General features: G+C 50.4%; 1 protein-coding gene across 2 annotated transcripts in view; it reads right to left on the bottom strand.

The window, feature by feature from the left end:
* The window catches only part of ATRX (ATRX chromatin remodeler), a 1,501,634-nt gene that overhangs the window by 807,601 nt on the left and 677,255 nt on the right, over window positions 1–16,778 (bottom strand). For both annotated transcript variants that reach the window (XM_085608236.1, XM_085608237.1), the window contains exon 15: window positions 2,742–2,942. In XM_085608236.1, coding sequence (XP_085464362.1) covers window positions 2,742–2,942 — 201 coding nt within the window. The remainder of the gene's footprint in view (window positions 1–2,741; window positions 2,943–16,778) is intronic.

Genomic DNA, 16,778 nt, shown 5'->3' with positions numbered 1-16,778 from the left:
CTGAAAGGCTCCACCCAGTGGGATCAGGGTGTGCTCTTGATCGAATTAGAAGTGGAGCCATCTTGGAAAGCACTAAGGGTTGCGCTTCGCCGTCCAGTGTCAGAGCTCCAGGGTCTGGTGTGGGTTGTGGCACCAAGACCGATATGAGCACCAAAGCCGGTGCAGGGCCCAAAACAGGTCAAGGCTTCAGCTGGTGCTTTAGGAAGGTCTATCAGTGGAGTCCCAGTGGTAAAGCCAATCATCTTCAAGCTCTACATGGATCCCACTGGGAGTTCCCCATAACCGAAACAAAATCCATCAATACACTGATAACACACAACTTACTTAAAAGTCTCCCAAGCTCAAGATAGCCAAAGCCTCAAATACTGCCTGCACCTCACCCAAACCTTGATATCTAGCTATCTAGAACTCAACCACAGCAAAATAGAATTTCTGCTATCAAAATAAAAACAAGAAGCAATAACCAGTCCACATACAGCTTGGCAACATAAACCTAGGAAGGATTCTCAACTATCACCCAATACCAAACTACTCGGATTCACCCTGGACTTCTCAATCTAGGATCCTACTATCTAAAAGGACTTTCACATATCCGTCAGTATCCCCAACCCTGCTACAATTTAGGAAAGACCTGAAGACTTCTTTAAAAAACTCTACATAAGGACGCAGTAGCCATAAACTTCTGCTCTCATAAAACAGATATCCGTCCAGCCACTTATGGACTGTATCTCTGTCTATGACCCTGTACAAGCCTCTGTACAGTCAGCTGGATTCGAAAAAAAAAAAAATATATATATATACATATATATATATATATATATATATATATATATATTACCTACTGGCGGTCGCCAGTAGGTAGTTATAGTTAGGACCCCTTTTCCATAGGAAATCCGCAACATTCTATTTTGAATAACTTTGGCGCCGGTCGATGAATCCTCGCGAATTTCTCAAAATAGGTGGGGCGCTACGCTACGCTCCTACCCTGAAAGTCTCGGGGGGATTCGTCAAGCGGGGGCTGAGATAAAAGGGGGGTCCCAAAACGCGTTTTTCCCATGCATTTTTCCATAGGACCTTTAGAACGAGCTACAGCCCGAACGGCTGAACAGAATTACTAGAAATTTGGCAGAGAGGTAGTCCCTATGTCAAGGAAGTGCCTTTTGTAGGTTTGGTGTAAATCTGTTCAGTAGATTCTGAGAAAATAGCCTTTAAATCAATATATATATCTGAGCCCGCTTACGGTACGCTTACCGTACGCTTACCGTACGCGTACGGTGGCGTGCGCGAGCGCGATTCTGATTGGCTCTTAGATCTTAGTAAACATTCGAATCGGCCGAAACCAGGAAGCGGCGTCCGCCATTTTGTCTCTCGCACTGAGTGTTATTTATCAAACATGATGCCCAAAAACATGTTACGGGGCTGTTTTGACAACTCCCTCCCACATAGTCATGTTGAGGGAGTCCCCAAACATCCCCCAAGAGCAAAAACGGTTTTATTTTTTTTTCGGCAATTTCGCCGAGTACGCTTACCGTACGCTTACCGTAAGCGTACGGTAAAAAATAGAAATAAAAAAAACACTATCCAAACTTACCCCACCCCCTTGTGCTTTTGGTGGCCGCAGGACACCTAATGTACAGGGCTTATTCAATCAGTAAAAAAACTATTTTGGCAACATGAAATTATAAAATCGAAATAAAAAAAACACTATCCACATTGACCCCACCCCCTGTGCTTTTGGTGGCCGAAGTCCACCAAATGTACAGGGCTTATTAAAGTTGATAAAAACCGTGCACGGAACGCACTGCGTTAAGTGGGCGCGCACGCCTCGAATGGCGTAAAGTAACTTAGCATTTAAAAAACCGTACAAATTCACTGAAAAAACCATAGGTTTCACACACGTTATAGTTAGGAATTAGCATTTAAAAAACCTTGCAAATTCACTGAAAAAACCATAGGTTTCACACATGTTATAGTTAGCGGAAATTTTACTGATAAAAAACCAATGAAATTCCCCCGTTATAGTTAGTGCTGGCAACTATAACTCACGCGACCGCAATCTTCTGCTGATGACATATGTGTCTTTATAAAAAAAAATATTTGTAATATATGTATAGCTAAAAATGTATGGAAGAAGACATGGGCAAATAAGTGTCTAAATACAGTATTAGCATCAGCAGAGGATTGCGGTCGCCTGAGTTATAGTTGCCAGCACTAACTATAACGGGGCAATTTCATTGGTTTTTTATCAGTAAAATTTCCGCTAACTATAACATGTGTGAAACCTATGGTTGTTTCAGTGAATATATATATATATATATATATATATATATATATATATATATATATATACTTTCTTCATCCATCCTTCTACTCTATCAAAGTCCTTTGTAAAGTTGCCGATATCTATTTTGGTGCAGTGATCGGTCCCATTTTATCCGTGGACAATAAATAACTAAACCACATTTGTCTTCAGGACTAATCTGGATAACGAATTTTGCAGACTTCAAATGAATTTTTTCTAAAGGAACAAATGTCTCACACCATTATAATGCAAAATACTAATGTAATTTTCTGCACATTTATAAACCAGACATTGATATTGATCACAAGTATACACTGTAGCAAGTGTACCACATACAGGCAAAGTCCAAAACATTGAAGACTGTGTAATATTTCAAACTAGTTATTTCCATTGAAACTAAATCATGAAAAATATTTTTACTGCAGGGATAGGTCTATACCTCTCTCAGTTTTTCCCTTTCACGTTCTCGTTCTGCAATACGTTTTCGTCTTTCCTCCTCTTCCTTCAATGCATTTTGAGTTTCTGTTCTTAGTTTCTCCACTTTAAGAATCTTTCTGATTTTCTTCCTAGCCTTCCCAGGGGATTTGGAATCTGAATCATCATCGCCATTTTCATCATCTTCGCCATCTTCAGAATTGTTCTATTTGAATCAAAAAAGAAAACAATTTTAAGCATTAAATCAATTTACAAACATTGAGATTTTTTATACTGAAAACTACCGATCACAAAGATAAAAGTATACATTTCGTTACAAACACTCATTTTTCTCTCTGTTGACCAGTAATATACTAATCTGTATGCCCAAAACATGACAATTTCACATCTATTAAGGCTAAAAATCATAAATACATTCAACAGATAAATCTTTACAGTTTGCTGATTTGTTCGACTTTTAAGTTTGAACAATATTACTACCCATTAAATGAGCAATTTAAAAATGGAAAAATATGATGGTGGTGGTGGTTGGTCGGTCGATCATGGGGCTGGGGAAAGGGGTTGGGAATTCAGATGGCGAATTGTGGCCAATTTGGAGACAATGCTCCAAACCCACCTGAATATATCCGTACAAATATAGATTTAGCAGCGAGCAAATATACAGATTGGCTCAATGAACCTATAAGGCCACAGTGCCCACTGGAAAAATTTCAGGCAATAGGCAAACCCCCTCTGCCTCTTGGTTTACAGAGGCACTGCTACAGAAAAAACGAAAATGTCATAGATGGGAAAGACATTGGAGAGCACAATATGATATACTAGAAAAAAGTAACTATAAGTCTGCACTGGCCAAATACAAGATCATGCTGGTTGCAGAAAAGGGAATTTATTAGACAAATTGAGAAGGCTAAGAATTCAACAAAATAATTTTTTGGGGTTGTAAAGAAGCTCACTTCCCTACCCAGTAAAAAAGGCCACAGAAAGCAATCAAGGAGTCTGTGATTATATAGCCAACAATTTTAGGAACAAAGTTAGCAATATTTATGATTCTTTTGAGGTCACTGTGAGAAAGTGCCATCTTTCTTGCATGGTATGCCCCCACTTTTTGCTGAATTGCTGAATGCACTTTGACTGAGTGTGCCCTGGACTCCTGCCAATCAGGTGCCCAGGGTCTATGTTCCTTCCCTAAAAACCTCAAACCCAAATTGGCAAACCCTGGCCGAATGTCAGCCCCTGGTAAATGGTACCCTAGGTACCCAGGGCCTTGTGACCGGGAAAGGCCTCTAAGGGCTGCAGCACTTATTGTGCCACCATTAGAGGCCCTGTGCCCTAACACAAACACACTGCCTCTGCAGGCCAAGTGTCTGGGTACAAAACAAAACAAAGTCGACATCCCTGTGTGCCATGCCCACCACCTACACTGCTATGGCATACATCAGCCACCCCTCTAGCTGGGTGCCCTATGGCAGTGGTGTGGGCACGGGAGCAGGAGCCCTGTGCCCTACAGTACCCAGGTTCATTCCTGGGCACTGTAAGTGCGGTGCTGCCATTTAAGAGTACATGGTGTTGGGAGATCAAACACGAACTCCACAGCACCATAATGGCAACACTGAAGACTGAGAAGTTTGGTATCAAACTTCTCAGCACATTAAACCCGCACTGATGCCAGTGTGGGATTTAATGTACAAAGCACCACAGAGGGCATCTTAGAGATGCCTCCTGAAACCTAACCTACAATCCACGTCTGGTCCGAGAGGCTGCCTAGGATGCCACACAGCAGACATGTTGCTGGACCCCTGGGTAGGAGAGCCCCCGCTCTCCTGGGCCTGCAACAATGCACATCCTGGACGAGGTGCTAGGTCTCCTCCCCCAGCATGGACAGGGGGAAGCTTCAAAGGCATGCCGCCTCTGTGAGCTTCCCCAGGCCACTCGCTGCCCCCACTCTGGCGGGAAGCCTGGCCGGAAACCCCAAGTAAGGATAGGGGATGTGCCAGCCTGCCAACCCCACCCCTCAGGTGGGGGAGGCGAGGTGAAGCACATCTCGGGGCCCTCGCCATCTTGAAGAAGGGAGGCCCTGCCCAATCAGGACTAGGCTACTGCCCCCTCCCACAGGAGAGTGAGAGAATAGGGGGTGTGTACCCACCCCAGGACAGGGACCCATTGGTCCCTGCCCTTTACCTACCTGTAACGCCCCTAAATCTAGTATTTAGGGGCACCATGAACCTTCCTTCCTTAGATTCCAGATTCTGAAAAACAAAGAAGAGCAAGAAGCTTCTAAGAAGAGGAAGACACCAACTGCTTTGGCCCCAGCCCTATCGGCCTGGCGCCCCTCGAACCTGCTCCTGCTACATTCCGGCACCTCTTGTTGCCAGCAACCTCACAAACCCCGGAAGACCTGGCTACCTTTTGGCTCTAAGCACCCGGGACTCCCATGAGCAGAGGTTCTGCTCAAAATCAGCTTCTAATCCCTGGCATCAGCCTGGAACCACGAACCCTGCACACACTGCACCCGCCAAGCCTGGCCTGTGCCGGAGTGGGCAAAGACCACGAGGACGACCCCCCCCGGCGACTGTGACCTCGAGTCCGGCACCCAAGGACTCCCCTCGACGCTCCTGACGACGCCTGCAGCCTCAGAACCAGGTACCCCCCCCCCCCCCCCAACCGCGATCAACAGAGGGTAAGATTTCCCGACACCAAAAGGCACCCCTGCACCCGGCGCCCTGCAGCCCCCTGTGCCCAACTCCTGGGTACCTACCTATCCTCCAACTACCAACTTACCACTTGAAAAGTGGTGGTGGCACCTGAAGAATCTTCGTCCCCGAGCTTGCAGCCTTTGTTCAGCCAGGAGCTTTTCCATTGAAATCCATTGAGCCAGAAGGCTCAAATGCACCCTGCACCCAGCCGCCCGAGTGGCCCTGGCAGTGTAACGTCTACACCTATCTACTTCCCCACTTGCACTGAGCAAGTGACCAGGAGTCCAGCTCCCACAGCCGCGTGGCCTGCTCGTCAGCAGCCACCAACCAAGGCCCTCCCACCTCCCATAGGATAACATTGGGCCTAACTCACTCTGCACCCAGCTGCCCCTGTGCCGCTGAGGTTGTAACAACTGTACCTACCTGAACCTGGGAGGCCCCTGAGTCTGTGCCCAGAACCTTAACTCTGCCAGTCGAGTACTTACCCGAAAGCCGATAACCCAATTTTCCTCCATAGGGTAACATTGACTGGTTTCTTCTGAAATTTCTTCTAAGTGTGGAGTTTCTAAAACTTAAAAAATTCACCAAAAATCAACCGAGTAACGAAAACGAAAATACTCACCTGCTATTAGGAGAGATCCCAGTGCTGGATCTTGGTGCCCAGCACTGACCCTGAAAAATATTCACAACCGTACTTACCAGTAACCCAATTTTCTTCCATAGGAAATCATTGACTGTTTTTCTGTGAGATTTCTTCAGAGTGTCAATTTTTGAAAACTTCAAATATTCTTTAAAAATCGTACCAACTGTGAAAACGTAATTACTTACCTGTTTTCGATAGAGGTCACAGTACTGAGTCTAGGAGCCCAGTACTGGATTACAAAAGTAACGAGAACCTACTTTACCTGCAACTTGAATTTTCTCCCATAGGGAATCACTGACTGTTTTCTATGAAATTTCTTCTATGTGTCAACTTTTAAAATAGCAAAATATTGCCAAAAAATCACAGCAGTAACTAAGTCGACTTTTATCATTTGTTTCTAAGAACGGTCCCAAGACAATCTAGGATCCAGTCCTGGAATTACAAAAGTAACCCTGAAAGTAATTATTGCAAATAACTTAAAAACGTCCATTGAGCTCAATGCATTATTGTGTTTGAAATTGTGTTGCCTATTGCAACAACCTATAACTATCTACAAAAGTCAATTGCATATTGCAAAAGTATTTAACTAAAGCATCTCATTCTGAGAAAGTATATTTTAATACCTATTGTTGGTTCTAAAATAAAACAAATATTTTTTTATATAAGCCAATGGCCTAGAGTTCAGTTATTGAGTGTGTGAGACCATTTGCTGACTGAGTGTGTGCAACAAATGCTTTTACACTGTCCTCTGATACTGCCTTACTGCTTGACCAAGCTACCACTTTAGAGAGTAAGGTTATATCTAACTTTAACCTCTGCCTACCTTTGGAGACACTTGGACTCTATACACACTGTACCTCACTTTGGTGCAGCATATATAGAGCCAGTTTCTTACACCAAGATGTACCTGGTTAGTGCCTTCTACCCATTGTCCATCGTGGTCAGCACCAAATTTTGCGTTACTTTTGTAATCCAGTGCTGGACTCCTAGATTAAGCACTAGAACATTTACTTAAAACAGGTAAGTAATTACGTTTTTGTAGTTTGTACGATTTTTAAAGAATATTCTTGTATTTCAAAAGTTGACACAAACTTTTTCACAAAGAATCACCAATGTTATCCTATGGGAGGGAGTTCACTTAGCAGGTAAGTTACTTTTTCTTACTCAGTGCTGGATACCTAGATTCAGCACTGGGACATCTCCTGAAAACAGTTGAGAAAATACGTTTTGGTTAATCGGTTGATTTTTAAGGAATATTCTCAGTTTTCAAAAGTCGACACTCAATGTTATTCTATGAGGAAAAACAGGTTATCGGTTTCTAGGTAAGTATTCGGTCTTTGAAGTTAGGGTTCTGGGGCAAGACTCAGGAGTCTCCCAGGGTCAGTGATGCACTGTTGTTGCACCCCCAGTGGCACTAGGGCGGCCAGGTGCAGTGTGTTGAGGCCCAATGTTAGCCTATGGAGGATAGGGGGACTACGGTTGGTGGCTGCTGGCATGCAGGCCACGGAGTTGTGGGAGCAAAGCTCCTAGGGTTAAGCTCAGGGCAATTTGGGGAACAAGTTAGCACCAAAGGGGCACCCTCAGCTGCACTGGGGCGGCCGGGTTAAGGGTGCTGTTTTGAGGTCGGGTGCCCTGTTGATTTCAATGGAGATTCTCCGGTACAAAGAAACACTGCAGGCTCGGGGACGAGGATCCTCCAGGAGTGACCACCACTTCGAGGGGTAAGTTGGGATGTTGAGGGTTGGTTAGGCACCGCTGGGTTGAGCACACAAGGCCGTGGGGCGTCTGGTGCAGGGGTGCCTTGGGACGTCAGATTTTCTTACACGCTCTGGTCGCGGTGGGGGGGGGTCTTCTGGATTGAGGCTGCAGGTGTCAGGAGGCTTGAGGCAGGTCAGGGGACGCCGGACCGCAGGTCAGGATCGCCAGGGAGGACCTCCTCGTGGTATTTGTCCACTCGAGCTCGGGCCGGATTTGGCGGGTGCAGTGTGCGGGATTCGCGGTTCCTGGCTGGCACCAGAAGCTGCAGTTCAAACACGTCCGGTGTTCATGGGAGAACCAGCTTGGAAAGTGAAGACAGGCAGGTCCTCCGGGGTTTTTTAGATTGCTGGCTGCTGGACACGCCGGGATTTCGCAGGAGCAGGTGCGAGGGGAGACAGGCCTGTAGGGCTCGGGCTAAGTCAGTGGGCGTCGTCCTCTTGTTAGCTCTGCACGGCTTTTCGTCCTTCTTTTCTTCTTTTCTTGTGGTTGCTGGATCTGAGGAAGGTACAGGGTGCCCCTAAAGCACAAGTTACTACTTGTGTAACAATATATCTGTAAGAGACATTAGTTAGTGATAGATTACTTACCTTAGAATATTCCCCAGGTGTCAGTCTGGATCTGGAAAGGTTTCTGCTTAGCAGTACCCCTGCGTGCCAGTATGTGGTGCTGTGCGGCTCCGTGCCTGTCACTGGTGTGGTGCACGCCGGGACGACGTCACAGAGGCTAACTTAGGCGCCCCCCATGTGTGCTGACATCAGTTCTGTACACAACTTTCCGCGCCGAAACGCAGAGTCATGCGAGAAACTGACCTTTGGTGCATAAAACTAGGGCCCTAAAAGGGGATGACCTTAACCCTAGTAATCAGTTCGCAGAACGGGGAGGATGGTGGGGCAGTAAGGAATCTATCACTAACTAATGTCTCTTACAGATATATCGTTACACAAGTAGTAACTTGTGCATCTGAAAGAGACACGTTAGTGATAGATTCCTTACCTTAGAATAGATACCCTAGCAATACCAACCCCAGTGGTGGGGCTGCTAACAAGATTACACCAGAAAGTCACGGAGCACAGAAGTGCCAAAGAAGCCGTCTCTCCAGACCTGACTGTCAAGGCAGTAGTGCTTGGTAAACGTGTGCAGCGAGGCCCACGTAGCTGCCTGACAAATATCCTGCAAGAGGACACTGCGTCCCAAGGCAGTAGTGGCTGCAGTTGCCCTGGTCGAATGGGCACGCAGACCCACAGGAGGCTCCTTCTTGGCAAAGGAGTAACATGCTTTGATGCACAGAACGACCCACCGGGAAATGGTCAGTTTGTGCACCGCCCGACCTCTTTTGGCGCCCACGTAGCCAACAAAGAGCTGATCATCCACTCGGAACTGCAGTGTACGCTGCAGATAGAATGCACGAGCACGTTTAGGGTCCAGACGGTGGAGCCGCTCCTCTTCCCATGAAGGATGCGGAGGCTGAAAAAGGTGGGCCAAGTGATGGTCTGCCCTATGTGGAAGGGCGTGACAACCTTTGGCGAGAAAGAAGGACGTGTCCTCAGAACCACCTTGTCCGGATGAACAGAAAGGACAGGAGGTTTGGAAGAACTAGCGTCCGGCACCATCATGGCTCCTCTCCATGTATTCCCTTATGTGTAACGGGATCTGTTTAGAACTATCCAGACACAACGTTGAGGCAGGATAGCAGGGGCCAGAGGCGCAACTAGAGCCAAATTTCGGGGGGGAGGGGGGCTAAGCAAAAATTTCGGGGGGGGGGACTGAATCTTTAAACATTAGGCAGAGTGGCGCTGATTTCGGGGGTGGGGGGGCTGAATCTAGGCAGAGTGGAGCTGCAGGGGCTCTTAGAAGGGGTGAAACAACAGCGAGGCCTCATTAACATGCAAATGGTCTTTTTAAAGACCTGTGAAGTGCTCGGGCGCGGCTTTGTGTCTGCCCGGGAAGCGGGCTCATCCCGGGCTGCCACACACGACGGGGGGGGGGGAGGGGGGCTGAAGCACTTTGAGTCCAATGGGTGTTGCGCGCCTGGCAGGGGCAGCCCACATCTGTCACAGAGAACCTCGAGATTTTTGAAGCAGGGCACAAATCAAAAAGGAGGACACAAATCAAAAAGGGGAACACGAGAACAGTGCTTTCAGTGTTCGATTTCCCTTGCATTCTGAAAAGAGCATCCTTAATGTACATTGCATAAACGGGATGAACTACTCACGCCAGACAGGAGGCAACTGGAAAACTCTGGGCACCTCTGATGTCACCTACATAGCGGGATGAAGTCACCCTCGTACACCCACTGATCTACCTGTCTGGAGGAGGAGCCTACACCACAACAGGGTAGTCGAGGGGCCCTCCATCTGCTCCAAGCTCCGCGCAGAGGATGTGAGCACTCACCTGGCCCCTGTCACAACTGCAGCAAGCCCCTGTCAAGCAACACGCGTGGGTAAGAGCACTTTATGCGTCCAGCCTGGAGCCATCTCTCCACTCACTCGCTCACTAACACACACCACATGTGGTGAAAGTGCAGGCACACCAAATACCAGCAGCCCAGGAATCGCACGCAATTAGCTTTGTCTCACTCCATTACCCCGGGCGGGCAGCCAGAGTCACGGCAGAAGCTGCGGGTCTCTCCTTGCCAAAAGCCACCACAAACACCGGACCAAATTAATGAAATGTTTTTAATGCTGTGAAAGAGCTGCCAACACCATATCTGTTGGGGGTGGGGGATGGGCTGGCATACGTTACTGATTACAAACATGGAGCACGAGGTGTCTGGATTCTCTCACTGTTTTTCTTCGCATACGAGGACTTTTACTTATCCTGTTTTAAATTCAGCACTACAAATACCAGGATGCAGTGGAAAACGAGACTGGCTGGACTCTACCTCACACCTGATAAGGAAGATTTTCATACACTTTCTCTACGAGTACAACTATGCACTTTGCACAAATGTTATAACAGACAAACATGAGGCACATTTAGACCTCTATAGTTCCAGCTATGTGAAGCTATGTGGTGGGAAAGAGACCCCCGCCTCACAGCGGCATGCTATGTGCGTGGGCAGCATTCTCCGGGTCAACACAGAGGGGGAGGGGCGTGGGGAGGAATGGATAACATCCCGTTAACCAAACTCCATTTGTATCGCACAGTGGAACCTACAGTATCGGAATAAGTCTGACACTGGTTCCATTTTATTCTCTGCACTGGAAATTGAAGGCTCTCGCGGAGAGATCACAGCATCCGCCCTTATTCCGTGCACAAAGATCACAACACGCTGCTCGTCTCCTGACCACCACCAGGAGCAAGCACAGCTCTTCAATGGTAACAGGGGGTGAAAGGCCACTCTCAGTCCGACTTATAAGACGGGCACAGGCTGTATGGAACTCAATATACAAAGCACGCAGTGTGAATGCCTTTGCTCGGACTGTGCAACTACAGATACCAGACTGCAAGAGGTAATGAGGAGCTTGTTCGCACAGCCGGGGTTTCTATTCTACCATTAGAGGGAAACTGCTTTGCTCCCCTAGTGACAATTCTGTCAGCACCACCCAAGTCGGAACGCGATATGCCGATATTCTTTATTTTTGTTGACACAATTAACCGCACCTCTTACGTGCAGAATAAGAGTTGCCTCCTATCAGGGTTATCGCTCGTATATTCTTTCCGTGGGACATGTTATCTGCCCACAGAGGCCACTCACTTGTGAGACTGTCTAGCTCAGTCGCTGGCCTAGGGTCCGGACCTGCGCTGCACAATGAAACAGTGAACACTCCCAGTTGAACAGGGCTCGCCACTCCCACCTCAAGCACTCAGGTAGCGCGCCCGTGGGTATGGCTGTCAACACCGCTCGCACGTTACACAGTAAGAGCCTGAGATAGGACACGCACTCCTATCCCAGGGTCAGCAGCCAGCGCACACAGAGTACAGTATCGAGAGCTGGGACAGGCAAGGTGCCGGGGTGACGTTGGCAACCTTGTTCCAAAAGTAATAAAACAAGCGCTGACCTAGAAAACGCCGTAAAGAAAGTGAAAGCCACCGAAGCGCCGTGCCCGCACAGCAAACGCGTGCACATCTCTTGTCCGGGCGCGTGAAGGCAAGGCAAAGAGGAGTTTACGTGGCAGCAGTGACACCGAAAGCTAAATCAGGCGCGCGATGGGAGACTAAAATTGCACAAACTACAAAATAATGACAAAAGAGGACAAGCATTGGCCGCACGCGCGCCTCGCGCTAAATAATGACAAAAGAGGACAAGCATTGGCCGCACGCGCGCCTCGCGCTTAAAGTTAAACAAACAAAAAAATACATGCCCGGCGGAGCGTGGTGCACGCGCGTTTGGGGGCGAGGGAGCGGACCCTTTGTAGTGCTCCCAAAAGGCGGATTGCATGGCGGCACGATGCGCGTGATTGTGCCCGTGCCCGTGCCAGCCATGCAATCGCTTACGCGATAGCAAGGTCGAGACCTAAAAAGCCTGGAGCTCACTCACTCTCCTGGCAGAGGTGATAGCTACCAGGAAAGCCGTCTTGAGAGTAAGACGACGTAAGGGACAGTTATGAAGGGGCTGAAACGGAGTGCACATTAGAAAAGTCAAGACAAGATTCAAGTCCCACTGAAGCATTATGAAGGGCACAGGTGGGAACGTATACGTAATGTCCTTAAGAAAACGGTTAAGACCCGGGGACTTAAAAAGAGAAGGCTGACCAGGAGCCGTAGGAAGGCAGAGATAGCCGAAAGATATCCTTTAAGAGTGCCCAGAGCAGAGCCCTGCTGTGCCAAAGAAAGAAGGAACAGGAGAACCTCAGAAAGAGGAGCAGAAAGGGGATCCACAGTCTTAGCTGTGCACCATGCCACAAATCTGTTCCACCTACAGGCGTACACCGTTTTAGTGGAGGGACGCCTGGCTGCCAAGATGACATCACAGACTTCGGGAGGAAGATCGAAAGGCGTCAACTGTCGCCGCTCAATCTCCAAGCATGGCGGTGGAGGCTGGACAAGTTCGGGTGGAGGACCGACCCCTGCTGCTGCGACAGAAGATCCTCCCGAAGAGGCAGACGGAGCGGGGGATCGATGCTCATACTGAGTAGCTCGGGATACCATGCTCTTCGAGCCCAGTCTGGAGCCACAAGAATAACTTAGGCCTGGTCGCGCCTGATCTTCTTCTGCCCAGAGTGCTGAAGTGGTATAGGCAGAAAAGCGTACAACAGACCGCAGCTCCACTCAAGACGAAAAGTGTCTCTGAGCGAGTGCCGTCTAGGAAATTCCAACGCGCAGAACTGATGACATTGCGTGTTCTCTTCGGTGGCGAATAGATCTAACCAAGGCTCTCCCCATCGCAGAAAGAGACCTTGCGCCACGTCCAAGTTCAGACGCCACTCGTGATCCACCATGCACCGGCGGCTGAGTTTGTCCGCCCTGGCGTTCAGAGAACCTGCCAGGTGTTGAACCACCAAGGTAATGCCTTGATGTCCCAGCCACTTCCAGTAGCGCAGAGCCTCCTGACAAAGGGTCCACGACCCCACCCCGCCCTGTTTGTTGCAATACCACATGGCGGTGATGTTGTCTGTGAACACCTGCACTACACTTCCCCGGACAGAAGGAAGGAATGGCTTCATTGCAAGCCGGATCGCCCGCAGCTCCAGAAGGTTGATGTGCAGCCGGGACTCTGCCGGAGACCAGAGGCCTCTGATCTCTGCCTCTCCCATGTGTGCTCCAGTTGGGGAAGGGAGAGGGATCTGGCATTGACCCAATCGCGATTCATGAGCCACCACTGCAATTACCATGCAGTGCCCTCCGAGATCAGAACATGATCGGACAGGTTGCCCTGATGCTGCGCCACTGGAACTTCAGGTCCCACTGCAGAGCCCGCATATGCCATCTGACATAAGGCACCGGCAGGATGCAGGAGTCCATCATGCTCAGCAGCCGGAGGGACATCCTGACTAAAACCCGGGATAGAGGCTGAAAGAGCAGAACCATAGCCTGAATATCCCGGACTCGCTGTTCGGGAGGATAACCCAGAAACAGCGTCAAATCCAGAACCGCTCCGATGAAAGGGAGCTTCTGAGAGGGACTCCAGTGCGACTTCGGCACATTAATGGAGAACTCAAACAGATGCAGGAGGCCGGCCGGTGTCTGGAGGTGGGAGACAACTGCCTGGAGCGAACCTGCCTTCAACAGCCAGTCGTCAAGGTTGGGGGAAGACTGACACCCCTGACCTGCGCAGGTGAGCTGCAACCACCGCCATCACCTTCGTGGACACCTGAGGGGCGCTGGTAAGGCCGAAGGGGAGTACGGCAAACTGAAAATGCTCCTGGCCTACCGTGAATCGCAGGTAACGCCGGTGGTCCAGCAGGACGGGTATGTGACAATAAGCGTCCTGCAAGTCCAACGCTACCATCCAGTCTCCAGGGCAGACAGGACCTGATCTAGAGTCAGCATCTTGAACTTCTCCTTCCGGAGGAAGCGATTGACATCTCGGAGGTCCAACCTGGGGCGCAGGCCCCCCCCTTGTCCTTCTTGGGGACCAGGAAGTAGTGGGAATAGCAACCCCTCCCTACTTCCTGATCGGGAACATACTTGATGGCCCCCTTGACCAGGAGGACTGTGACTTCCTGATGGAGAAGAGCCAAATGATCCCCCGATATGCAGTGGTACCGAGGTGGCATGGCTGGAGGGGAGGACAGAAAAGGGAGCGAGTAACCTTGGCAGATTATCTGCAGCACCCACTTGTCGGACGTAATCTCGCGCCAGGGGTGGAGATGGAGGTGAACCCTGCCACCCACTGGAGTGGGGTGCCCTCTGAGGCTCGGATTAGGAAGGTTTCGAGGCAGAAGCAGCGGGGGTGGAAGTGGACTGTCCCGCACGCTGGTTACCAGACCCACCCCTGCGGAACCCACATCCGCGGCCTCGCTGAGGCTGGGTCTGCGCAGGCTTGCTGGAAGTGCGCGCTTGGGTACCCCTTCCCTGGCCACGAAAGGAACGAAACCCCGACGTGGCAGGATTTTTCGAGTAAAGACCCAAAGACTTGGCCATGACACGAGAGTCTTTAAAGCGCTCCAGGGCATTGTCAGCTTTATCACCAAAGAGGCAGAAGCCATCGAAGGGCATGTCCACGAGTGAGCTCTGGACATCGGGTGAGAAGCCAGTGAACTCAACCAGGCGTGGCGCCACAACGCCACCGTAGTGGAAATCGCCCTGCCCAACGAATCAGCGGTGTCCAAACCACACCTGATGGCAAACTTCACCGCATCCTTGCCCTTCGCAATTGCTTGGAAAAGGACAGCCTGGACCTCCTCAGAGCACTGAGGCAGAACCTCCGCCACCCACACGGAGTGGGAGTAACGGCCCAATAAGCAGGCGGTATTAACTGATCTCAACCCCAAACTGGCTGAGGAGAACAACCTCTTGCCATATTGGCCCAGCCTCTTAGAGTCCTTGTCCGGCGGAGCCGAGAGAAAGGCACTCTGCGATGTCGAGGCCTGAATGACCAGGCTCTCAGGCGTGGGGTGAGTGGTCAAGAAGGCGGGATCACCAGGCGCTGGGCGATGACGCCTAGCCACGTTCTTATCCACCACCACCCCCGAGGCCGGCCGCAACCAAGTACCCAAGAGGACTTCAGTAAGGGCCTCATTGAAAGGGAGCAGCGGCTCCAACGGCGTATATGCCGTCTGGAGCACCTCCGTAAGGAGGTTGGTCTTAAGGGCCACCGTAGGGAGGTTGAAGTGGAGAGTCTCCGCAGCTCGACGCAGCACCATAGTGTAGTAAGCCCTTCCTCCATAGTAGGCGGAGGCGAGGCAAACCCCGGGTCAGAAGACACATCAAGTTCACCCGCGTCTTGAAGGTCATCCACCCAATCCTGCTCGGAGTGTCACGGCCGTGCAAGGGGGTCCTCAGATGCGTCGCAGTCCTCATCCGGCTCTGGGGTAGAAGGAGCTGGTCGCGGCGGCAGGGTCGGAGCCGGAGAGGGGGCCAGCGACACCAGGAGCGGCGCCGGCCAGGGCCGAACCGGAGCCCCATCCCAATGAGGATCCCAGGTCGGAACGAAATGGTCCGAGAACCGAGGCAGGGGCAGGATAAACGGTACCCAGGGTGGCGCTGGAGCCAAGGGCAGCACCTGGGCCGGAGCCAGCGGCAGTGCACCTTGTGGCGCCGGAGGCGCGGGATCCAGTGGCTCCGGGGCTGGCGCCGGTGGCAGTGCCGCCGGGTCAACAGGATCTAGACACGGGGCCGCGGGGCCCGCAGGCGCACCGGCGGGAGCCCGAGGCCTAAACAGGCAGTCCAAGACAGCAAGAAACTCTTGCCGCTGTTCTGGAGTCGCCGACGGACCCGGGTAGAGCAGGTAGGCCGCGGGACTCCCAGGCTCCCCTGTCCCCCACGTCCGCCTCCGGGGGGACTCCGGAGAGCGAACATGCTTCTTCGACGACTTCTTATGGCGTCGCTTACTGGAATCTGAAGGTGAAGACTTGGAGCCCAAGGAGCGACGGCTGCGGTCCCGCGAACGGCCCTTAGCCCCGGAGCGGCGGCGAGAGGAGTGCCGGATCTCCAGCAACTTCCGGCGCCGCTCCCGCAATGCCTTCAGGGCCATGGCATGGCAGTCCCGACAATCCCAGGAGTCGTGGTCGGTCTCCAGGCAGTAAAGGCAGACATCATGGGGGTCTACCACCGACATATTACGGTGGCATGACTCCATCTTCCCAGTTGCATGAATATTTTTGCTGTTAATGATTGGTTGGGCTGAAATTGCAGTGAGAAGGGCCTGAATACTGTGAATCGTGGCTGTACTGGGAGAGGCTAGAGCTTTCTGAGCATCTATCGTGGCTCCCATATACGTTTGTGTGTTGGAAGGCTGTAGATGAGACATCAACACATTTACTGTAAACCCTAGGTAGTGAATTAAGTGAATAGTGGTTTGAGTGTGTTGGAGACACATTTAGTAAGTGCTGGCTTTGATGAG

The sequence above is a fragment of the Triturus cristatus genome, chromosome 5_2 (genome assembly GCF_964204655.1).
Source record: "Triturus cristatus chromosome 5_2, aTriCri1.1, whole genome shotgun sequence".
Taxonomy (NCBI): Eukaryota; Metazoa; Chordata; class Amphibia; order Caudata; family Salamandridae; genus Triturus; species Triturus cristatus.
Note: the sequence above shows the minus strand (reverse complement) of the source record. Positions and strands in the feature narration are given on the sequence as shown.